The sequence below is a fragment of the Lissotriton vulgaris genome, chromosome 6, assembly GCF_964263255.1.
Source record: "Lissotriton vulgaris chromosome 6, aLisVul1.2, whole genome shotgun sequence".
NCBI lineage: Eukaryota > Metazoa > Chordata > Amphibia > Caudata > Salamandridae > Lissotriton > Lissotriton vulgaris.
In genome coordinates, this window is record NC_141694.1 from 685535916 (window position 1) to 685562011 (window position 26096).

Below are 26096 nucleotides of genomic sequence, written 5' to 3' on the forward strand. Positions count from 1 at the left end.
GTAAAATGATTAGTAAAAGTGACTCACATAAGTTTTCCATATGAAATAAGGATAATTTTGAATATGTTGGAATTTACTTACATATATTTTTACTAGCATGATTAAGCGCCCTCAATGAAATGATTGGCTTGGCACAGACAGGGCCAATGTTTTGACTGCAGTCTGAGTCCAGTGCAAGTGTAAGCAGGTATAAGGGAAAAAGCCTTTACCACGCAGGCATTACAGCACAATGCCTTTAGCATGCATCCATTACTATATAATGCCTTTACCACGCTTTCCCTTTACCACACATATTTTTACCATGCACTTGCCTTTACCACGCATGCCTTTACAACAAAATGGTAAGCATGTGTGTGTGTGTGTGTATATATATATATATATATATATATATATACATATATATATATATATGTGTGTGTGTGTATATATATATATATGGTTGCAGCGTGACCAAGGGCTTTCCGCCCGAAACGCGTCGCTGGTTCTGTTTTAAATCTGCAATAAAAATTACCATCTTGCTGAGTTGCTGGTCCGTCCCTCTTCCTTGCTGGCGTGGAGGCAGTGTCTGCGAGCGCAGAGCAGGCTGGGGAGGAGCCTTTCTTCATATATATATATATATATATATATATATATATATTTGTGATATTTGTGTTTTTAGGGGTGGGTAAGTGTATAAGGGGGTATTTTAGGGTTTAGGATAGGATAGGGATTTATAAAGCGCACTAAAACCCGAAGGTGGCAAGGTGCTGAGCGGGCGAGAAGAGGAGAATGAGAGGCAGCTGGCTAAACTGAGAAAAGCCAGGTCTTCAGTTGTTTTTTGAACACCGGAAGGGATTCCTCCTGGGAGATCGAAGAGGGTAGAGTATACCGGAGTTAGGCCGCCGCCACCGAGAAGGAGCGACTGCCACATCTGACATTGTGAACTCTAGGGATATCCAGTTTCCTCTGGGATGAAGATCTCAAGGTCCTCACAGGCATATACCATTTGAACATGGTTTTCAGCTGTTGCAACCCTATATCATGCAGGGCCTTGTGAACCGTACACAAGGCTTTGAAGGAGATTTGCTTCCTAATAGGGAGCCAGTGCAGAGTGTAATCCCCTCCTTTGCTGAATGCCTTTTCGGGATATTCAGGATCTGCCTGGCAGCCGCGTTTTGTATGACCTGAAGCCTGTTGAGGGAGGCCGTACTAGTATTCAGGTACAACACATTACAATAATCAAGCCGGGAAGTAACCAGTGAAATGACTGTAGGCTGGTGGAATATACAGAAGCACCGTCCTGAGAGTCTTCAGTATGTAAGAGCAAGTGCTGACAGTGCGACTGACCTGAGTCTCAAAAGTCAGACCAGCGTCATTTAAGACGTGCTCATTTTCATGTTTGTCGTTTAAGAATTGAGTTCTGTACCTATACTAGTGTCTAACTTGACTCAGTGGTTGCAGGTAGGGCCCTCTGGTACTCTTTTTTTGGGGACCGGCACTTATTTTTCCTCCTCAGACATTGACACAGATTAAGTGACAGACCCACAAAAGACGAAGATAGGGAAAGGCGGAAAAATCATTACAAAGGGAGAAAGCAAGAGCCTGCAAGAGTGAGATAAATGGGTAGGGAGTGTCTGGTGGCGATTAAAAAAAACTTGAAGTGGTGTGACGCACCCCTGGTAGCGCCGATCACGGGCCCTTGCTCAAGACGTTGGGCCCACATTTACTCTTTTACAAATTAAGCACTGAATGCTACGATTTAGAATTGTCTACAGCTCTGCTTCTGAATTCATGCAAAGGACTCCCTGTTTTAGGATGTAAGAGACCTGTTACTTCTTTAAAATGGCAGAGGCATTGGTGGCGGGTGTTCAAGGCAGTGTACCCTGTTGGTTAAATCAAGATGAATATGAAATTGATCGATATCCATTGAACTGTGACAGGGCTATAATTTAGAGGGTGTGGGGTTCACTGTAGTGCCATGCTTAAACATTTAGCAAGGAGATGTTGAAGGCCAAGTGTATCATCGCAGCATCATGTTGGCACAGCAACCAGGCCAATTCTTTGCACTGTGCTGAATGAATGAATACAGCAGGCCACAAAGAGTTTGATCATAAGAATTTTCAAAGATCTTGTCTCATGAATATTCATAGCAATATTTTCTATTTGATTGCTTAAAATACTGCACAACTGGGCAATATAAACGTGATATCATGTTTTGTTTGCATAACAAATTTGAACACAACAGATTTCAAAATAGGAATGTATTCAGGCACTGACAGAAGCCCTATTAATTATGCGTGATGATCAATTGGGATTGCCAAACCTGAAACCTCCACTAAAGAACAATGCTAATTGATAATCAACCTCAAAGTTGTCATCCAAAATATATTGATGAAGATTCTTTCTGTGTTTCCTTCTGATTAGCTTCCAATGTAGAGATGGCGCAGTGGAATGAACTACAGACCTCTTTCTCTACTTATGGCACATTATGAATGTGTCATCAAGAGGAGTCAGTTGCGCATTGGAAGACATCCTCCATGGCCAGTTACTGCAATGTGAATGGTTACCGAATTAGACGCGATCATTAGAAGCCTTTCAGTGCTTTGCCATTGGATCAGTCACAGCCAGCTGATCCATTTCTATGCAAATTGCAAGGAAGGGTTGGGGCCCGTTTGCCTGCCGCCTACCCTTGTAATTCACAAGGAAATGTTTTTCAGTGTGACAATCTGATAAACTGTTAATTTGGGTTCTTTGGCCACAAGTTCTTCTCATTGTGCAATCCTGGTAATTTAGTGATGCATAACAATGCAAAGAAAACCTTTACTAGAAATTCAGCTGCTCCTGTTTCATACTTGCAAGCCAGAGGCATTACATGCGTAGTCAGTACTATCCAGTTGCAGTCTAATACATTGACTGGGCAGGCACGGCACCAGAAGAATTAATAAATAAATAAGAAGGCTTTTTATGTGTGCAATCGCAGAGACTTGCAAAATGTAACACTTTTTTGGCTTCTTTCTGGGTGCTAATCTATTGTCTTGTAGATCTCAAGATGAAGCCTACTCTGTAGTGCCGCAGGGGCACCAGTAGATATATCCTCGCAATGAAAAACAATCCTTACTGCTTAAACATGCAACTAATTAACATGTTCTTAAAAAGTTAATTATGTATTGATTTGAGCGCCATCTGTTTTACTTTGTTTAATCTCTCTGGTGAGAAGGGCCCTGCAGGTTCTACCGTGCCTTCCACACTGCAATGGTTCTGGGTGGTGTGTTTGTAGGTCTCAATTCGATGGAAGCCAAACCCAACTCCACAGGGTGCTCACAGGTTTTCAACAGGCTATTGAGCACTTTAATCTTCATAAGACCTCGATTGGTTATCTTAATGTTAACATAATCATGCAATCTTGTGGTGTCCTCTCACGACTTACTGGATGAAGCACATTCCTTGTCATACTTTGAGTCTTTCTTCGTGTCTGTCGAAGAGACACAGTTTGGGTGGTGTGTGATCCGTTTCCTTTTACAAATGGCGCTGAAAAATAACTTCCAGAAATGTGATAAACACCTATTCTGTGCGAATTATAAAGTAGAAAAAAGGAGTAAATGAAACCGTATGTTCATGAAGAAATCTTTTTTTCGAATCTACATCTAAAATGTTTTTTTATTGCCATTTAATAATAATGTTACTTTGATATTCATAAGAGCAAAGTATTGCACATTGTAAAACAGATTTGTGCGTCCATCTTACATTCAACTGTTGTATCAGTTCAAGCAATAGTGTATGTTATATATAGGCTCTTTACGTCACATGAGGGAATGTTGATCATATCATAGCCCAAATATCAACTAGGTAACATATTTTGCATCATCGCTCTGGCTCAGGTTGACCATATTTATCTCATGCTCCTGGACAGTAGATTAGATAGTTAAAGTTTGCACCTATTTTTATTATGGTCTGCTCTTTGTATGCATTTCCTAATGGGAGCTGTAGGGTTAAACCCAACAATGTCATGGTACCAAAAAGTATAACCAGCATGATTAAGCAAAAAGCACACCACAAAATATAAAAACGTCCTGAGGGTCGGAACACCAGCATATGTCGTGACCCACCGTAAATCACACATCCCAGTGTGTTGCAGGACTTGTAGTCTAATATGGCGGGGAGGGAAAGGGGGAGGGGGGGTCTACAGGGTAGCCCATCTTTCGGAACGACCCAACAAACCTTCAGAGAGGTCTGCAGGACACAGCTGCCCCGGGGGAGGAGGAGGGAGCAAGCATTGTCATTCATTCTGGGTTTCTACACCCTGCGCGGGGAGAGGCTCCACATATAGCCCCCAGGGTGCTAGCCTCTACTTCTCTCAGTCAAAAGTGCCTACTGTTCTACCAAGGAATCACAATTTGAGTCCTCAGTCACTCCTTGTGGCATGGGACACATCCAACCCACTCTCTACGGCCTCCCTCTCTGCTATTCCAGGCCTTGATCACCTCCGTCCAGAGGCCTGACAATGAGCATTGTCTTATCCCTCATGCATCAAAGCAGTGCTTGCTCCTCTGCCCTGGTCCACATGTCTACATCTTTTGCCCAGAGCGCAACCCTTGGGCTCACCCCAGCACACCATCACATTGATATCTATCTTCTGGCCAACACCAAGGCTAGATCCGCAAATCTGGAACCAAACTGACATGCTTTAGGTCTGGGGAGAAATTTTAAGAGGCATACTTCATCAGTACAGGGGAGCAAATGGGCCAACACTCCTTTGAGTGTAGCAACCACCATGTCCCAAAATTATCGCAATCCTGGACAACTCCACGTCATATGCCTAAAGTCCGCCCCCAGCATCCAACACCTGAGGCAAGCCCTCCCCCGTACATAACCTGCAATATATTGGGGGTCAAGTAGGTCATGTGCATATAATTAAATTAGACATGCTTGAATCTTGTATTTCTGGAAATGTGCCTGGGGCTTGTTACAGTCTTACCCCACTCTGGGTCTGGGAGATTCCTACCTAAAAGCGCCCCCTCCCCCACCTTTCTCGTGTTCTCACCAGTGGTGTCATGGCCATCTCCGGTTGTGCCCGGTAAAACCACTTCACCAGATGACATGTAGAGCCCAATGCCTGAAGGACAGCATGTGTCTCCGTCTCCTTTTGGCCATCTGTCTCCTTTTGGCCATCTGTCCACAGGTTCCCAAACATTCATAATAAAGCATGGTATGTCAAGAATTGGCCAGGGGGTAACTCACTCTGTGCCATCAAGTTCTCCAGTGGGATAAGCGCCTCCAGTTGGTAGCAATCATCAACTGTGATCAGGCCCTCCTTGGTCCAGTCGGTTAGCTGCTTTCCCGTCAATGGAGAAAGGGAAGAGGGGTTTCCATGTGGCAGCCCTACTAATGGTAAAGCTAGGGCATATAAAAAATAACCATGACGCTGGTCACACTCTCGACGGCATTTTTACTAATATTGAGTCGCTACATATTGCAGATATCCTTCCCCTGGCATGGACCGATCACCACGCCATTTTAAGCTATTTAGCTATCCCCGACGCCTCTAAGAGGAGGGCTGTTAACAATAGCCCCATACAGGTGAGAGCATGGAAGGACATAAAGGTGGGGACACTGAACACATTTTTGGTCAGAACATCGCCATTGCTGTCAGATGACCCTACTGTCGCCACAAATCAGTTCAACACCTGGCTTAATCAGGCCACACTTGACCTAGCGCCCTTAAAATCTATCTCCCAGAATCGAGCCTCCCCTAGTGCTCCCTGGTTTTCGGATGAACTAAAAAAACAGAAACAGTTAAATAAACAAAGAGAAAGACTTTGGCGGAAGCGCTACGACCTAGAAAGTAAATCACTATACAAAGATTCACTTGCCCGGTACAAACAGATGATCGCAGAGGCGAAAAGAGCCTATTATGCCGCACAAATTGAGACCGCCAAAAACTTGTGCAAAGAGTTATTCGACATCACTAAACGCTTGTCCGGTGGCACGCACGACCTCACACCACCTCCCTCACAACAGCTTTGCGATGCCTTATCTGATTTTTTTTTTTTTAAAAGTTTACGACATCTATCAGGCTTTTTCCTCAAATACGGACTCTACCCCATTATCCTCGCCCTCCACCTTACGGGATAACACACTGACCCGCTTTGTCGATCTTACTATGGATCAGACAAGGAACATTATTTCAAGGATTAAATCAGGTTCTGCACTAGACCCGTGTCCACTTAATGTTCTTATGCCAGTTATGGACACGTTGATACCGGTCATAACCCATGTTTGCAACACTATGTTTAGCTCCGGAATTTTTCCGGCTTCTTTGAAACATACGTTGGTCAAACCTCTCTTAAAGAAAGCTAATTTGAATAAAGATGATCTGAAAAACTGTCGTCCGATGGCCAGCCTTCCTTTCCTGGCTAAGGTAATAGAAAAAGCCATGAACCAGCAACTGTCGGAATTTGTGGTGCAGCACCAGTTGCTCGACAATACCCAGTTCGGATTCCGCAGATGTCATGGCACGGAAACTGCCCTCCTAAAGGCTGCGGGTGACATTAGAGCCATACGAGACCAGGGGGTGACAGCACTCCTGGTATTGTTGGATCTTTCGGCGGCCTTCGACACGGTCGACCACAAGATCTTAGTCGACCGTGTCGAAAGATTGGGGGTCCAGAAAACTGCTCTGGACTTGCTTACATGGTTTCTGGCCAATAGATCACAGGCAGTATCTCTAGGACCCTACCAATCATCTAAGGTGTCTCTGCCGTGCGGGGTCCCTCAAGGCTCATCCCTAAGTCCGACACTATTTAATATCTACGTGTCGGACCTTGCAAGTGTCATCAAAGCATTTGGGATGAGCCTGACCTCCTACGCCGATGACACCCAATTGGTACTGGCTATTAAAGGGGACGGTGAGGAAGTGGCCAATCGATTCACTAGAGGAATGATGGCAATAGGTGACTGGATAGCCACGAATTGTCTGAAACTCAATTCAGAAAAAACTGAAGTGGTCATCTCCGGTCACCTCTCCCCGGGCTGGTCTCCTGTCTGGTGGCCTCCTTCTTTCGGTCTCCCGCCTAGTCCAGCCAGCAAAGTGAGAAATCTAGGCGTCATCTTTGATGTTGGCCTCAACTTTATGGCACATGCGAATAAAACTGCGGCTTCAGCTCATATGAAATTGAGAATGATTAGGAAAATACTACCTTTCCTACCGAACACAGCCGGGAAAACACTGGTCAGCTCACTAGTCCTGTCCTCTTTGGACTATTGTAATGCTCTTATTTTAAATGCTCAAGCCCGAGTGACAAATAAGATGCAGTCAATCCAAAATGCAGCCGCACGAATGCTGGCTGGGATCCCCAAGTTCGCACCTGTCACAAACATCATTAGGGATCTCCATTGGCTCCCGATACGCAGCCGTATCAAATTCAAATCGCTGTGTATTGTTTACAAATCACTCAATAATCAAGGTCCCCACTTTCTCAAACAGAATCTTCTCCATCATGTTCCATCCCGATCTCTGCGTTCCTCTCATCAGAACTTCTTGGCTGTGCCTCGTACCAGAACAGTCACATGGGGCGACAGGCGTTTCTTGGTTGCCGCGCCTAAACTCTGGAACACCCTTCCTGCACATATCCGAGCAAGTCCCTCCCTGTTCGTATTCCGCAAACAGCTAAAGACGTGGTTATTTGACCAATAGCCTGTATTTCCTCTTTACCCCAGTTGCTGATCTATGCCCTTAATTAGCGCCGAGACGCCCACGGGTATTCGCCGCGCTCTACAAATGTCAATAAATAAATAAATAAATAAAAGAGTCCCAACTGTCCTCCTCAGGCATCTCTGCCAACATTGAAACACACTTTCAGCACCACTCACGGCAGAGGAATCTCCACTTACTGGTCAAGGAGCGTTGCTATTAAAGTCCCCTGTATACTTGCCTCCCAGCTCTTCAAGAGTCTCACCATCCAAACATTGAGTTATCCAATTGAAGTTGGGCTGCCAAGTAATATAATTAGAAATCAGGGGCAACCAGGCCCCCGTTTAGACATTCCCCGAATTGGTGACCTCTTTGAGGACGGAGAGGGTCGGGGATGGGAAACTCACGTTTCGGACAAGCGGGCATTACCCCCTGACGACGTTTCACTATTATAGGTTTGGGCATGCACTCTGTGATATAATGGGTGACGAGCTGTCCGAACTGCCGGAAGTTGCCCCCTTCTCCCTCTTGCTGCGTGCCAAAACCTCTCGGAAGGTTGTCTCAAACATTTACACTCTTACCCAAGAGTATCGGAAAAATCACTTTACTAAAGCCAGACTCGACTGGCAAATTGATCTAGAAAGGGCATTAGATGACGATACATGGCGCTATTGCTGCTAGGCTACACGGCACGTCTCTCTAAATGGGCGACACCATCTTATACATTTCAAATTTATCAATAAAGTATATAACACCCCGTTCCGCCTACACAAATATAGTCTCCGAGACACCGTGAGATGTGAAAGATGTGGTAATGACCCCGCAGGGTGTATCCAAATGACCTGGCTTTGCCCTGAAGTAGCCAACTACTGAATTGCCATTTTCGTAAACTTAGTGATATTACTGGAGAGTCCCTGAATACAGACTCATTGTTAGCTCTGCTTGCCTTCTTCAAACATATACGCAAAGGCATTAGGCGCGTGGTCGACATTGGTCTATTGATAGCTAAGCGTGTGGTTGCAATACACTGGGCCAGAGGTCCCCCTCCCGCTATAGTGCAATGGTTCCAAGATATTGTATATTGTAACACACAAACTGAACTATATAGTGAATTACTCCCTCCCCAGAGCCGTTCCAAGAACATTAAGAGCCTATATCTAGAATATCTGGCGGATAAGGTGTAAATCCGATATTGGTGGAACCTTCCCCTCTGTCCCCGCAGGGGTTCGGTAGGGGGCAATTATAGGATATTACTGGTTTCCACCATGGGAATTGTTCTTGTGTGTCTACCCGATGTAATGCTCCTGTAGGCTGTTTTTGGAATCTCTCTCCACACATTGTTCCTCTATATAATCATCATACATAGCTTCCCAACGATGGTTGTATTTGTCTCCTTGAAGTGCTCGCCATCCCCTACTGTATAGCCTTGAAAACTCCTGTACTAAGAATACGAATATTCATGGAATTTTTACATATACACACTCTGATTGTTTTTTATTGTTTCATCCCCTTTGTTGTAATTGATATTATTTGTCCTGTCTCTTTTGATTGTAAAATCCAATAGAACAAAATGGAGGAGTACTACCCGATGAGGGTAAATGAAGGCTTTTGTCTAAACTCAGGGAACATTGTTCCTTTGTTAGGAAACCCCTCACTCACCACCTAGTGGTGACTTGCTTCATCATCGGGGCCCACCCAAGTGGCCTAGCGTCACTTGGGTGTGCTTCAACACCTGCAATTGCAGTGGAGCTGGTAGTGAAATGTGGGGTGCAAACAAAAAAGAGTGTAAGTGTTAAAATTGTCCTGGTATGCTTTTATATAGAGCTTAATAAAAAAGTAACTGGACAAATTTAAAAATATAGGTGAGACAGTAGTAGGGAAGTTACGACCTACTTATCTCTGTTTTATGTGTTGGTCGACATGTTTCTACCATCAGGGGAAAATCCCCGGTATTCCTCAGGACCAAAACAAGGAAGTGGGTGGTATGTGTCCCCTAAAAGACACACCCAGCCCTAAATCCTTGGACGACCAGAAGAAAAATAGACTTCTGGGTACGCACACCTAAAATTAAGGGTGCTGCAAAACCTGTGGAAAAGGAAGAAAAGTGAATAAAATAATTACTATCCTGTTACGTAGTGCAGTGATAGAGTGCAGGATACGTGCAATTATTCTGGTTTTCCACAGTGGTGGTTGACACAGTGCCTTCATCGATGCAGAGCGTGTCTACAAGTGCTGTGCAAACGTGCTCATAGCTTTGGAGATAAAATGTCTATAAAATAAGGTCTGATTTAAGCCTTAGTGCGTGCTATATAGAATACATGCTGGCATCGTATACTGGGGTGCACTAAGTCGGAGTGCTCATATTTTGTACCGCCGTGGTTTATTTTAGGTGCCAGCTAAGTGGTGGTTAATCGCTTTTGTAGGACCTGTTCAGAGTTCGTGGTCAACAGAAAGAGACAAACTGGACTAACAGACATAAACAACATAGAGTAATTCACGACATGTGATATGGCAGAAGGATGGAATAGGGCTTACAATGCTGGGGCTCAGGTCGAGCTGCATCAAGCAGGAGTAGGGCGCTATGCCGGTAACAACATAATCTAGGAAGAAAAGGATATGTTGTTGGTAAAGGGATAACTTCCCTGTTAAGCGTTAGGGGGTGGCCTCCGTTGTTGGTCCTGCTTGTGAGGGAGGGAAAAGGACAACTTACAGTTGTGTTGGCGGAATCAGGCGGATCACCTACTTCTCCGTGCTCGCTGCTTGGTAGCAACGAGACAGTAAGGGCGTAGCGCATAAATGCGTTTGATCGCTTCCGGCGAAGCCCGTGTCAATACGGGAGCCCGGGAGGGTCAAGGGTAGGCATGGTTACCAAACAATGCCGCTATTGCGCAGAGGTGAACAGTAGCTGACTGCTAGCGGTAGGCGGGGTTGCCGCCCGGCGCCGTTGTGTACGTGACCCTGGGAGAGTCAGCGGTTGGCATGGAAACTGGACGGCGCCGCGCCTGCGCAGTGGAATTGTAAACACTGGCTGACGGGTGGAGGCGGGGTTGCCGCCCGGCGCCGTGTTTTGGCTAAAAAAGGGGGTCGGAGCGATCTGCCATGAGTTGGACTTAAAACTTAAAAAACTTGCTGGAACTATTGTCAGCGGGAGGAGGGATCACACTGGGGCTTAATGGGGATGCCAAGTAGGACATTTAAACGGACGGAAGTAGTCTGTGGGGCCAAACTTAGGGGCTTGGATACATAGGGAAAATGTTGCCAGACGAAGGGATGTTGAGCCTTCAGTCTATGGGGGCACACGTGTGGGCTTGGAAACATAGGAGGAGTTCTATGTTTAGAAGGCATGGGGAACTGGTTATGGTGTAAATTATAATATAGCCTCTGGTTGCTAAAAGGCATTGGGAAAATGGGTGTAATGATAATTATCCTACAGCCATAGGAGGAATCATATATATGGGAACTGATGTTGGTACAGTCAGGTTAGTGGGAGTGAAGAATCATCTCAGCACAGAATTCCATGGGATATTATCATTAAGTCCATGGATGTGAGTGGAAAGTCTATATATCCATCTCTGTTCCTTTTCAAATAAGCGGGCCTGGATGTTAGGGCCCGCTTGCAGCTGTTCGATGACTGTCCACCTCATATCGTTGGTAGTATGGTGGGCCGTTAGAAAATGGTCTGTGAGTTTCGTCATGTTCTTCTTACATCTTATTGTACTCCTGTGTTCACAGATTCGTTGTTTGATTTTTCGCGTCGTCATGCCGACATAGGGTTTGCCACAGGTGCAGGTGATGAGATAAACCACATTGGAGCTATTGCAATTCGTATGGGATCTCTGCTCCCATGTCTTTCCTGGTTCCAAATTAATGGTCTTGGTATTTTCAGTGAGGTGACATACGCTGCAGTCCCCACAGCGCGAATGTCCAGTGACTGGAGGTAGACCCCATATCTGAGTTAGTGTTGGTTCGCTGGTATTGTGATTGTTTTTAGGTCTGGTATTAACCAAGGTATTTTTTAGACTGTTCGCTTTTCTATATGAGAAGAGTGGTTTCTCCCAGTGGAATGATCCAGAGTTGATTATTGACCAATGTTTTCTGATACTTTTACTCACTTCATTGGAAATGACATTGTAGGTCGTCACACATGTCAGAGGTATATTCTCAGTGTCTTTTACAATTTCCTCTAGAAGTGCTTGGCGTGGTTGGTTTCTTGCCCGTTGACGGCATTTCTTAGTGATTTTGGTGGGGTATCCACGTTGAGACAGTTTGGTGGAAAGGTCATCTGCTTGTTCCCTGAAGTCCTGGAGATTGGTACAGTTCCTCCGTAGTCTTAAGTATTGGCCGTAGGGGAGGTTCTCCCGTAGGGGCCGAGGATGAAAGCTTTCAAACCTGAGAAAGTTATTCTTAGCCGTGGGCTTGAAATGTGTCTTAGTGGTCAGAGTGTCCTGATGTTTTTGAATTTCAATGTCTAAGAAGATCATTTTTTCTTTGTCTATGCTGTGGGTAAAGTGTAGATGTTGATCACGTGCATTGACCCAAGTGATAAAAGTTGTTAATATCTCCTGGGGGCCCTTCCAGATTGCTAGCACGTCGTCAATGTAACGGCGCCAGAACACCAGGTTTCCAAGATAGGGGTTGTTGGGCGACAGTATGTGTTGTGTCTCAAAATCAAAGACATAGAGTCCTGCTATGCTAGGAGCAAAAACACTGCCCATCGATGTGCCCCCTATTTGTAGGTACAGGGATCCCTCAAATTCAAAAAAGTTCCTTTTAAGAGCCAAGGTGGCACAGTCAATGATGAATTTTATGGGTGTTCTGTATTCCCATGTGGTCTTTTCCAGGGTTTCTTTCAGTACCTTGATGGTGGCGTCTTGGGGGATGTTGGTATAGAGACTCTCTATATCCAAGCTGACCAATATCATATCATCCTCCATTTTGATGGTTTCCAAGATGGTAAGGAGGTTTTTAGTATCTTTCAGGTAGGTTGCGGTCCCTTGCACAATCGGTTTTAAGAAGTAGTCACAGAATCTAGACAATGGTTCGAGGAGTGAGCCTATTCCAGACACTATTGGTCTCCCCGGAGGTGGGTTTTTGTTCTTATGCATTTTCGGGACTATGTAAAAATATGGTATTTTCTCTTCAGTCTTGGTTAGATAGTCCGCTTCCTGTTTGGAGATTTCGCCTTTGTGTTCTGCTTCTTCAACCAAATTCATAATTTCTCTTTTCAGGTCATCAGTGGGGTCCTGGGTGAGGGGGAGGTAATTGTTCCTGTCCTCTAGCAATCGTCTGCATTCTTGCTGGTAATCGGTGGTATTCATGATCACTAGGCCCCCGCCTTTGTCGGCTGGTTTTATGATGATCGTGTCATCCCTCTTTAGGTCAGATAGAGCTTTTCTCTCTGCTCCACTGATATTCTGGTAGCGTTTGGGGATTCTCGTGGACTCTATGTCTTTAAACACTGCTTGTTCAAACGTGTTTATCTCCACAGGGATGGTATGTGGTGGTGGAACAAACGTTGACTTTGTTTTTAAGCCGGTTTCATTGGGTATTTCCTCCGTGTTTTCTTTATTGGTTTTCTCAAAAAACGCTCTGAGTTTCAATTTTCTGAAGAACCCTGCTAGTTCACAGTGTAATTTGAACTTGTCTAAATTCGCAGTTGGGACAAATCCCAGTCCTTTGTTGAGGACCTTCTTTTCGATGTCTGTTAGGACGTGTGACGATAGATTGGTCACTAGGTCCTCATGTTGCTGGGGCCTGCTTTGTTGGATGCGGTTTTGTTCCTGGTGTTGCTGCTCACCATGTCCTCTTCTTCCCAATGGACGGTGTTGCCCCTTTTGTTGCGTCCTCTCCCGCGCCTGCCTCTGTTCTGAAAAGGAGGGCGGTATTGGTTTTGTTGAAATGGATATTGCTGGAAGGGAGGTTGCCATCCGTACATGGGGAATTGTTGTGGTTGTTGATATGGGTTGAAAGGGGGTTGGTTATATTGTGGCCACTGGTAGTTGCCTTGGTAGCCACCTCTCTTTCCCTGTCGTGGTGTGCTGTTGTTCGAGCCTCCACTGCTGTTGGAACTGTGGGAAGCGTTACTGGATGCATCAGAATCTTGGTCCTGTGCGGTGGTCCCTTTATAGTCTTTATCAGAGTATGGGTAGGCTTTTACAAAAGAGAACTTTTTAAGATCTTTTTGGAATTTGGAGACCTTCTGTTGGGTTAGGTTTTCCCTATATTCATTGATCTCCTTATTTATTTCATCCAATCTCTTTTTGTACCCTGTAATGGTAGCTTTTATCTGGCCTTCTACATTTTGAATTTCGATTTGGATTTTTTCAGAAAGTCTTATTGCTGTTTTTAGAATCAACATGATCCAGTGATGCGTGCAGTGCCAAGCTATTAGTGCCCAATCCCTTCTAAATTCCTCATCCTCCAGGAAAATGCGGGGGCATTGGTCACTAATAGGCCTTTGGGGGCCATGTTGTTTGTCACATACTCTTTGAGAATTGTCCCATGCAGTATTGTTCTAATACGATTGCGTTTGAGTTCAGAGAGTTTGTCCCATTCAGATGTCTGTGAGATAGTATTGCTGATGCTAGGGTCTGCAAAAGCATTAAGATCGCTCATGATAGAGTCTATTTCCTCCGTGGAAAAGGATAAGCCCTGGTTTTCCGCCATACTTGTGTCGTGATCACTCTGCTGTGTATGTGTTTTTGAGAGGAAAGAAAGTCTTAAACTCTCGCAGCTGCGCGCTGCCCAAATCTTGGAAAACAAGTAGGAGAGTAAGGAGTTGCGTCCGTAGTCGTCGGACGGGGAATACTCCTGATTCCCTGGTCAAGGTTCAAAAGAACAAAATGGAGGAGTACTACCCGATGAGGGTAAATGAAGGCTTTTGTCTAAACTCAGGGAACATTGTTCCTTTGTTAGGAAACCCCTCACTCACCACCTAGTGGTGACTTGCTTCATCATCGGGGCCCACCCAAGTGGCCTAGCGTCACTTGGGTGTGCTTCAACACCTGCAATTGCAGTGGAGCTGGTAGTGAAATGTGGGGTGCAAACAAAAAAGAGTGTAAGTGTTAAAATTGTCCTGGTATGCTTTTATATAGAGTTTAATAAAAAAGTAACTGGACAAAATTAAAAATATAGGTGAGACAGTAGTAGGGAAGTTACGACCTACTTATCTCTGTTTTATGTGTTGGTCGACATGTTTCTACCATCAGGGGAAAATCCCCGGTATTCCTCAGGACCAAAACAAGGAAGTGGGTGGTATGTGTCCCCTAAAAGACACACCCAGCCCTAAATCCTTGGACGACCAGAAGAAAAATAGACTTCTGGGTACGCACACCTAAAATTAAGGGTGCTGCAAAACCTGTGGAAAAGGAAGAAAAGTGAATAAAATAATTACTATCCTGTTACGTAGTGCAGTGATAGAGTGCAGGATACGTGCAATTATTCTGGTTTTCCACAGTGGTGGTTGACACAGTGCCTTCATCGATGCAGAGCGTGTCTACAAGTGCTGTGCAAACGTGCTCATAGCTTTGGAGATAAAATGTCTATAAAATAAGGTCTGATTTAAGCCTTAGTGCGTGCTATATAGAATACATGCTGGCATCGTATACTGGGGTGCACTAAGTCGGAGTGCTCATATTTTGTACCGCCGTGGTTTATTTTAGGTGCCAGCTAAGTGGTGGTTAATCGCTTTTGTAGGACCTGTTCAGAGTTCGTGGTCAACAGAAAGAGACAAACTGGACTAACAGACATAAACAACATAGAGTAATTCACGACATGTGATATGGCAGAAGGATGGAATAGGGCTTACAATGCTGGGGCTCAGGTCGAGCTGCATCAAGCAGGAGTAGGGCGCTATGCCGGTAACAACATAATCTAGGAAGAAAAGGATATGTTGTTGGTAAAGGGATAACTTCCCTGTTAAGCGTTAGGGGGTGGCCTCCGTTGTTGGTCCTGCTTGTGAGGGAGGGAAAAGGACAACTTACAGTTGTGTTGGCGGAATCAGGCGGATCACCTACTTCTCTGTGCTCGCTGCTTGGTAGCAACGAGACAGTAAGGGCGTAGCGCATAAATGCGTTTGATCGCTTCCGGCGAAGCCCGTGTCCATGCCAACCGCTGACTCTCCCAGGGTCACGTACACAACGGCGCCGGGCGGCAACCACGCCTACCGCTAGCAGTCAGCTACTGTTCACCTCTGCGCAATAGCAGCATCGTTTGGTAACCATGCCTACCCTTGACCCTCCCGGGCTCCCGTACTGACACGGGCTTCGCCGGAAGCGATCAAACGCATTTATGCGCTACGCCCTTACTGTCTCGTTGCTACCAAGCAGCGAGCACGGAGAAGTAGGTGATCCGCCTGATTCCGCCAACACAACTGTAAGTTGTCCTTTTCCCTCCCTCACAAGCAGGACCAACAACGGAGGCCACCCCCTAACGCTTAACAGGGAAGTTATCCCTTTACCAACAACATATCCTTTTCTTCCTAGATTATGTTGTTACCGGCATAGCGCCCTACTCCTGCTTGATGCAGCTCGACCTGAGCCCCAGCATTGTAAGCCCTATTCCATCCTTCTGCCATATCACATGTCGTGAATTACTCTATGTTGTTTATGGCTGTTAGTCCAGTTTGTCTCTTTCTGTTGACCACGAACTCTGAACAGGTCCTACAAAAGCGATTAACCACCACTTAGCTGGCACCTAAAATAAACCACGGCGGTACAAAATATGAGCACTCCGACTTAGTGCACCCCAGTATACGATGCCAGCATGTATTCTATATAGCACGCACTAAGGCTTAAATCAGACCTTATTTTATAGACATTTTATCTCCAAAGCTATGAGCACGTTTGCACAGCACTTGTAGACACGCTCTGCATCGATGAAGGCACTGTGTCAACCACCACTGTGGAAAACCAGAATAATTGCACGTATCCTGCACTCTATCACTGCACTACGTAACAGGATAGTAATTATTTTATTCACTTTTCTTCCTTTTCCACAGGTTTTGCAGCACCCTTAATTTTAGGTGTGCGTACCCAGAAGTCTATTTTTCTTCTGGTCGTCCAAGGATTTAGGGCTGGGTGTGTCTTTTAGGGGACACATACCACCCACTTCCTTGTTTTGGTCCTGAGGAATACCGGGGATTTTCCCCTGATGGTAGAAACATGTCGACCAACACATAAAACAGAGATAAGTAGGTCGTAACTTCCCTACTACTGTCTCACCTATATTTTTAAATTTGTCCAGTTACTTTTTTATTAAACTCTATATAAAAGCATACCAGGACAATTTTAACACTTACACTCTTTTTTGTTTGCACCCCACATTTCACTACCAGCTCCACTGCAATTGCAGGTGTTGAAGCACACCCAAGTGACGCTAGGCCACTTGGGTGGGCCCCGATGATGAAGCAAGTCACCACTAGGTGGTGAGTGAGAGGTTTCCTAACAAAGGAACAATGTTCCCTGAGTTTAGACAAAAGCCTTCATTTACCCTCATCGGGTAGTACTCCTCCATTTTGTTCTTTTGAACCTTGACCAGGGAATCAGGAGTATTCCCCGTCCGACGACTACGGACGCAACTCCTTACTCTCCTACTTGTTTTCCAAAATGTAAAATCCAATAAACAAAAAATACAAAATAAAAAAAAACGGGGCCGTCACTTGGAGGTCTCTGGAGCACTATCAGAGAGACACTATTGCACCTTTCATCCCATATCATTTCTCGAAGCAATATGTCCAATTGATTAAACCAGGAGCGTGGTATCTTAATGGAGAGGTTAACAAGGAAATATAACAGTTTAGGCAACATAAACATCTTGGATAAAGAATTTATCGCCATTACTGGCAATTTCGGGGAACACCAAAACTGAACACAAGATTTGAGAGAGCGAATCACCAGCCCCAGATTACCCTCTTGAAGGTTAGTTAAAGCATGAAACACCTGAATTCCCAGATATCTAAAGGACACTAGTGACCATATCAACTCTGGGGGCACACCAGTTGGTCGCATCGCTCCTGCTGTCATAGGGAACAAGAGTGTTTTAGTTTTATTAGAGCAAATCACCAGCCCCAGATTACCCTCTTTAAGGTTAGTTAAAGCATGAAACACCTGAATTCCCAGATATATGAAGGACACTGGTGACCATATCGACTCTGGGGGCACACCCTTTGGTCGCATCGCTCCTTCTGTCATAAGGAACAAGAGTGTTTTAGTTTTATTAGAGCAAATCACCGGCCCCAGATTACCCTCTTTAAGGTTAGTTAAAGCACAAAACTCCTGAATTCCTAGATATCTGAAGGACACTGGTGACCATATCGACTCTGGGGGCACACCAGTTGGTCGCATCGCTCCTGCTGTCATAGGGAACAAGAGTGTTTTAGTTTTATTAGAGCAAATCACCGGCCCCAGATTACCCTCTTTAAGGTTAGTTAAAGCATGAAACACCTGAATTCCCAGATATCTGAAGGACACTGGTGACCATATCGACCCTGGGGGCACACCAGTTGGTCGCATCGCTCCAGCTGTCATAGGGAACAAGAGTGTTTTCGTTTTTATTAACCCGCAGCCCGGCAAAGGCAGCAAAATCACCTAGTAGAGTTAACGTGTTCTCAACTCCCCATTGACCATCTGCCAAATACAGCAACAGATTATCCGCATACAGAGAAATAACATGCTCCCTGTCCTCCACATCTAACATGTTTTTATGGCTCAATAGACATCTAGGCACTCTTGTGTCTGATTTAACTTGTAACGCTACGATCCTAAATGTAAAGCGCTCTGATACCCTCTTGGGTCAAGTTGGGACTATATAAAACGTTATAAATAAATAAATAAATGTCAAGGCACAACATTCACATATGGGACACTATTTATTTAAGAAAATTAGGAACAAATATTTTTGGTCATTTCATGGTAATTTAGGCAGTATGTGGATAATGCACTTCCTAGCACCAGGATCAATGTCACCGTTCAGGCCAAACATTCACACCCAAATGTTAAGTTATTGCACGTTGTAGGCTTTAAATATCGCACAGGTCCAAAGTGAACACTGCAGTACAAAAGACCTCCCCTTAATGCAACTCATGTACTACCTACGTAAGCCCACTGTCACCCAGACCTATTAAGATTTCTGTGTCAAGGGTAGAAGACCACCCTGTTTAGTTTTCACATGAGTTTCCTCCTAGGTCATTTAACTCGGAAGAGAGTTGTGAGGATGACCTTGTGTTCTTTAGGTGGCTGGAGATTCATTCAGTATGTGGGATTGAGCTAGCATCTGACTGTAAATGTATCACATTTAGAGCATTCAGTGTCCAGAGACTAAGAGGTTCTGAAACCATAAAATTAGAGCTTAATGTGAGCCAGTGCGTACAGATGAGGCACACCGACACTCATTTTTGGGGACTTATTTTTCCTCATCAAATTTTGACTCCCGACAGGAACGAGAAAGGCATAAAAGTGTGTGTGGGAGAAGGAAAGAGAATGATGGAAAAATAGTGACGAGGCAGCCTTAGTATTTTTCAAGACAGCCTTAGTATTTTTCAATTCGGCCGTTACTGCCTTTGTTTACTTGCTCATGTTTGCTGTATTTAATTCCTTTTCAAATCTAAGATGTTTGAGATCTTCTGGATTTTAATGTTTAAATCCAGCATTTTAATATTTGCATAATGCACACCTCTTAAGTGTTGTTCTAGCTAAATTTGATTTTGAAATGGAAACGGCTTAAGTCTGTGATTTTCCGGTGTTAGTCTTTCAATCCATTGCATCAAAAAATGGATGCGAGGAAAATGCTATTTTTTGTGGTGGAACGCCCCCGAGCATTAACGCCTGTTGTATAAGCAACCCTCATTTTTGTGTGTAATTTCTGTTGATATAAGTATAAACATTTTCCGCAAAGCTCTGCAATGTAAAGTTTATTGCCTTATATTCAATTTATATTCTTCATGTATGCATCTTTTCAGTTGTTTGAACTCCTCGGTCCAGAAGGATTTGGGCTCATCGAAAATCTACTGCAGAATAGGCGCAAGATTGTGGACCGGTCCCTCTCTTGGCCAGAAGATAACAACAAGCTCCAGGCATTACAAGGTAAATGAACCCAAAGCAGAGGATAATGAGTGGCTGCAGGATCATATGTAATAATTACCAAACGAAATGCATTACTATAAAATATAGGAACATATATACTGTTTATTTAGTTCATTGTCACATGCGTTTCTATTTTCTACTGAACATACAATGCTTATTTTTTATTTACTCTGGGAAATGTTTACTGATAATGACTTTTTGCATAGTGTGTGGTGTACAACAAAACTCTGTTATCTCTATGCACCTTAATAATAAGTGTAGTTATTAAATTCGATAGTACTTATTTCACCAATCTCAAAAGGACAAAAGGCCGAGTTTGAAACAGTGGCACCGGGTGACGGAAAATAACCTAATAACCCAGGCCATTGCTTTCCGGTTGGTAAATCCTGTTTATCCAGAGCACAAAACATATCTTCATGATAGAATTTTTAACAGAAAAAAGTTTGAAAACTGTCTTTAGAGTTTTTTCTAACGTGAAGGGTTTGTCGTGAGCTAGTATGTCGAAAATCTTTTTTCACTATGTAGAGTACTTTAGAGAAGAAATGTGATGGGTTTTCACAAACCAGATCATATTAAAATTGTGTCACATTCACGAAGAGAGCTAATTCGTGGAACAACGGTAGACAAAAGCAAATCGTTTGTGAAATAAAATTTGGCAGAGTTGGAGCGTTGATGGGGCTGAATGTGATGATGACTGTGAAATGAGTCCCGAAGTTTGAAAATTATGCTAGCACGTGCTTTTTAGGTCTCGCGACGTGCGTTGCACTGCGCAGCAGTGCTCGCAAAGGCAAGAGTCCTTTTGTCCGGTGTTCAGAAATGAACCCTGGAATTGCACACGCTCGTGCGTGTGTTTTTTGTCTGCTCTTGTGTGATTGGGCTTTGAGTGCGGGTATTTTGTTAACAGAGCACGCAATAGGCCAAAGGCGCGCGCATTGCTCCGCCCATGACCTATTGGTGTCTGTTACGCTCACCAAAGCCCATATGCCTTCAATTATCCTACCCAGACACAGGCGCGATAATTGACGCCATATGACTCGCAGTGGCTCGCGCACCACTTGCAGGCGTGTTTTTTTTTTAACAATAGCAATCGCTTTCGCTTGTTTGTCTTGGCAGTCGTCATGGCTTCTGCTGGGAATGTTACGTCCTGGACCACGAGGGCAGATTCCGCTATACCTGCGCACTGATGTGGACGGTGTACTGTTTGGTACTAGGGCAAAGCACCCTGGGCCACCACGGGACGAGGAGATGCCTACAGCCTGTATCGTCATGCAGACCCTGCATCCACACGCCACAGCGCCAACGACTCACTGGAGGGCTACCCTGGGGATCAAAGGCCGCCACTCTCTCCTGGTGCAACGCATGGGGCGATGTGCAACCCCAGACAGGGATCTATGGCGTATTCTGTGGGCTAACAGCATCAGATATCATCCGGCCAGCCTCCTCCTCCCTGTAGCACACGACTCAAGAGGGCAGGCAATAGCGGACCAGGGGGCAGTACTCCGAAGCCACCGTAACTACAGGCTGACAAAGCAGGCCCCAGGACATCACTGGGTGCTCCTGAAGATGCTGCCAGTTATGTTGCAGTCGCTTTCCACCACCCTCCGTCGATTACCTGCCCACGGGCAAGTTGAAATGAGTCATACACGGGCCGTCGTCAGAGGCAAGCAGGGTTCAAAATCCCAGGGGAGCGCACTGAGTGGTCCGGGTTGCAATATATGGAGACGTATGGCCGCCTGCCCTCAGATAATTTACAGGCCCACAGGGAGTGCCCCACCCACCGCCGGATGCTGCGCTCACCAATTTCACCGTCCCAGCACTAGGCCCCTGTAGGGGTGGAACGGCCTGTTGAAGAATTATGGGGCAGATCGCGCTCTAAGCCCACCTCCGCTTACAGCTTTCCATGAGCCTCTGTGGTTGTTCCTTAGGTGGCCCCTCTACGAGGGGCGTTCGGCTGTCGCTGTCCCAGGGGAGCACTGCGGAAAGCGTCGGTATGCGCCCAGGCGATCCGTGAACTCTGGTTCTGCTAGTACAGACGCAGGCAAATGTTCAGCCCATCCGCTGTCACACCATCAGGCGCCGCGGGCAAGAGATCGCTAAGCAGATCCAGCGGTAGTCTCGCTCTGCAATTTCACCCGCTCCTGGCCAGAGCCAATACCACGCCCCTCCAAACTCTAGGCAGCTTTGTTCTCCTGTCCTGGCTCTCAGATGCAGTGCTGGCAGGATCGCGCTGGGTGTCCACATTATTGGGACAGCACCAGCCCAGGCGCTGCCCTCCTCGGGCCTTCAGGAGCCACCTCCAGGACAGAGCTTCTGCTGGGCTATAGTGCTGTCTTTCCAACTGACCCCAGAGGTTACAAACACATCTCGGAGCAATGCGATGATGGTGAAATCTTTCTGTTTCTTATAGGTCAGAGTCCATTTTGATGCTTTCAGAGGTTAATTCCTCCTGCCTTTTCAAGCACATAACCTACTCTTATACAACTGTTAATTGTCCATGTACGATAAGAATTTTTATCAAGCACCTTTGTGAAGGCCAGCTGTGTTGATACGAGCTACAGGTATGCAAGCAAGCTTGTTTCTTTGAATGACCTGTCACAGACAGGTAGACTTGCCCTGGCGATAGGTACGTCAAGTCTCTACAAATGACGCTGTTTCGAGCCATAGAACCTTCCATATTTGCCCATTGTTTCTTGCAATGCAAATGATTAAATGTATGCTTTCAATGCTGACTTATTTATTGTCATTAAAATTCACTGCTTTGCATTCCCATACACCAAGTCAACGTACATGTAGGTTTGATACATACATTGTGTACACGTATTCACATTCATATATGCAGCAACTACTTACTATAACTGAGCTCAGGATATAACAAGCATTTGCAATGCAATAGGTCTCGCATTTACACGTGTTAAGGGAATTGTAAATGTTAATGCCTTTTATTTATGTTTTAAAAACCAAAACATACATAAAAGGCATTGCCACTTTTTCTTCTTTATCCCACGTTGTTTCTGTTAAAGAAAGAGGTGGTTATGTAACTTGTTTTCATTGTACATTTTCTTACATTTTCCTAGAAGTGTACACAATCAAATAAGTAGCAGAGTATTAATACACCAACTCTGAAAAGAAATTACAGCATTCGAACTCCAATTTCTAAAAATGTTAATTCGAGATTAACTGACTCATACGGAAAGCGTTAGCCTTTGTACTTGTGACCTACATATCATCGTTTATGCCAGCAGTGAACTTTTAAATCGGTAATCTTGTTGACTGGTAAAAAAACAGATTAAATATGCAGGTGGTCACAGTTTGGGCATGGCGGCTAGTTTCCAAATCCTTTAATGGCGAAAGAGAAAAGTGAGTGAAGTTATATCACTTAGGTGGTGGGCTGTCTTTCACTGCTAATATGTAGAGCACCCAAGTTATTAGTGTAAAGCTGAAGTAATCATTATGATGTGGTATGGCAGGCCAGGTTGCAGCTACTAAAGTGGTCACTAACTGGTGTGTAGATAAGCATGCGCTTACCGTATGATTGAGAAGGGACACCTGAATCCATGAGTGCCCGTCACACAAACTGTGCGACACTGGTGATGAGATACAGTCACTAAGATCCAGACACATGGATCGTTATTTCTTATAATTTGCGCTGAGGAGTGGTATTACTGCAATGTATTGCGTGAGTGGAATTGAGCGTATTTAACCTCATGCAGTGTCTTGTTTTTCAGAAATCAATAAGCATGAACAGAACCGTAAGTTGACGGTCAGTCTCGCCTAAAAAGTGTGCACCTTAGCGTGCCACACACTACTTTCACTGATCCTGAAGAAAGACTTGCGACTACGCATGAGAAGGCTGAAACATGTAGACCTTGTCACAAAAAAACTCCACGGATGTCTATGGACAGTTACACCATAGAGGACATCCACATAAGTTTTTAATCTTGTCCTACGACCCCACCATTAAAATTTCTGGGTGCAATATAGACCATCTTAAATCACTTTTCAATATGAACACAAAAAAACCCAGCTGCGCTGTAATCTGGCATTGCAGCACACCCGGTTGGTGTTCGTCCCCTCCGATGACCCTATGATGAAGCATGTCACCAACTGTGTTGGCGAGTGACGGTTCTTCTTAAAAAGGATTTTTTTCCTTTTCAAGCTAATACAAAGCAGTAATCCTTTCTGGAATAGCTCCTTTTTTGTTGTATGTATTAATTCTTGGGGGACCTGCAGCGGTTCCACAAAAACCTCTTTTTGTTCGATTATATTACACAGTTGGGACAGGGCATGGCCACTAGTTTCCAAATCCTTTAATGGGGAAAGAGAAGAGTTAGCCCAGGTTATATCACTTAGGTGGTGGACTGTCTTTCACTGCTAATATATAGAGCACTCAAGTTGTTAGTGTAAAACTGAAGTAAACATTATGATGTAGTGTGGCAGGCCAGGGTGCAGCCACTAAAGTGGTCACTAACTTTGGGGGTTCAACGCTGGACACCAAGGGATGATGTCCAGTGGTAGTATGTATGCTATGATCCAAGAAATCACATGTCAGTTTCTGCATATTCATTACAATGGACGTGCTTTTAAATCCTTTGTGTGGGTGAAGTTGCTGAAGGCCTTGTTTTTTTACTAGATTGTAGACCATCTGCAAGGGAGACAGCAGGAAAATACAAAACAGTGGCAGACATTCAGAGTTAAATAGCTGCTATGTGGATATTACAGTCAATCTCTGGGTAAAAACTTTTTGGGGGAAACACAAGTCTGCTTTTTTTTTTATATATATGTATTTTGACGGAAAATATTTAAGATGATAAATCCTTTAAATAAAAATACCCGTGTTTTTACAGGGTTCAAACAAGTTCATATTGTTTGTTTGAAAAATGAAGTCTTTTTTACCATTTGATTTACATTCGGTGTAAAATTTCTAGTAGAAGGTTTGCTTTCCAACTAAAAAAACATTTAATAAATAATTTACCCAGTGATGTTGCTGAGCAAGTTATCCCTTAAGAAGGCCAAGGTCTTTTGAATAATGAAATTAAGAATATCTGAAATAATCTGTAGAGAATTATGCATTTGAAGTATCAATTATATAGTTTTATTTCTAGATGGTAATAGGTTGACTGCTTGCTTCTTTAGTGCTTAACCATAGTTTCATTGGCATATCATGATTTCAAGTCCTTAACTGAGTACATTTCTTCACAGCATCACTTTAAAGAGTGGGCTGCTTTATTCCCCCCCAAAAAGCATGCAAAATCAATTGTTTTAGAATGCACATTAAGAAGAAGAATATTATTTAACCTACTTGCCATGGGCCTAGTGGGAGGTTGCCAGACACCTCCCGCTTTAAGCCCAACACCTTTTTAGGTTTCGCCTCGCCGAAAGCTGCGCAGCAGACTTTCGCGCAGGCGAAATCTTATGAGTTACAGTATGGATGTTTGTGCCGCCTCTCTGTTCCATTGGCTAGCTCCATAAATGGAGGCTAGCCATTGGAACAGAGATCTGTCAGTCATGGCCGGACCAGATTCGTGGGCGTTCCCGACAGTTTTTCGCATTTTGCTCACGTCATGCGGCGGTGGGCAGTGCTTTTTTTTTTTTTGTATCGGCATGTTGGTTTCATTACCAATGTGTGCCTTGCAGGGGTGGGCTGCGCGATTTCACTTTCCAAGAGTTGCTAGCAGGTAAGCTGCATATTTTACTCCCGTTCCCGCCCCCCTCCCTGTTCGTGTGCCCGTCCCCCGCTCACGCTGTCCGTGTGCCCGTCCCCCGCTGTCCGTGAGCCCCTCCCGCTGTCCGTGAGCCCGTCCCCCTCCCGCTGTCCGTGAGCCCGTCCCCCTCCCGCTGTCCGTGTGCCTGTCCCCCCTGCCGCTGTCCGTGTGCCTGTCCCCCTCCCGCTGTCCGTGTGCCCGTCCCCCTCCCACTAGTAGTGTAAAGCAGGGGGCCCGCTCCGTCAGTTCATCGATAATCGCTCCCCTTTGCTGCTTCAGAAACCATATCGACCCGTTATTAGATACTGCCTGAAAATGGCGCCAGCTGTAATATGGCCGCGTTCCTTACTTCGTTGTATTCACCGAGCGGCGTGTGATGTGATCTTCATGTGAGCTGGTAACGGGGCCTAACCAGCCCATCCAGCGCGTTCCTCCAAAGATTTACAAGTTCAAACACTGAAATTAGCCCGTTCTGCACTTTTAGTTTCGATTTGGGCTGGTGGCTGGAGACGCTGCCCCGAGGAAGTGTTTTCAGTGTTTACCCAGGCATTTCACGGCCACGAAGTTAGTGGCTGTGAGCGCTGCATCCCTCCCAGGCCAGGGGTAGTTTCAAGTTAATGCCAAAATGTTGAGTCACTTTTATTT

General features: G+C 44.8%; 1 protein-coding gene across 1 annotated transcript in view; it reads left to right on the forward strand.

The window, feature by feature from the left end:
• The window catches only part of ASCC3 (activating signal cointegrator 1 complex subunit 3), a 2217780-nt gene that overhangs the window by 339814 nt on the left and 1851870 nt on the right, over nt 1-26096 (forward strand). The window contains exon 5 of the mRNA XM_086926668.1: nt 19626-19749. Within this exon, the coding sequence (XP_086782794.1) occupies nt 19626-19749 (124 nt within the window). The remainder of the gene's footprint in view (nt 1-19625; nt 19750-26096) is intronic.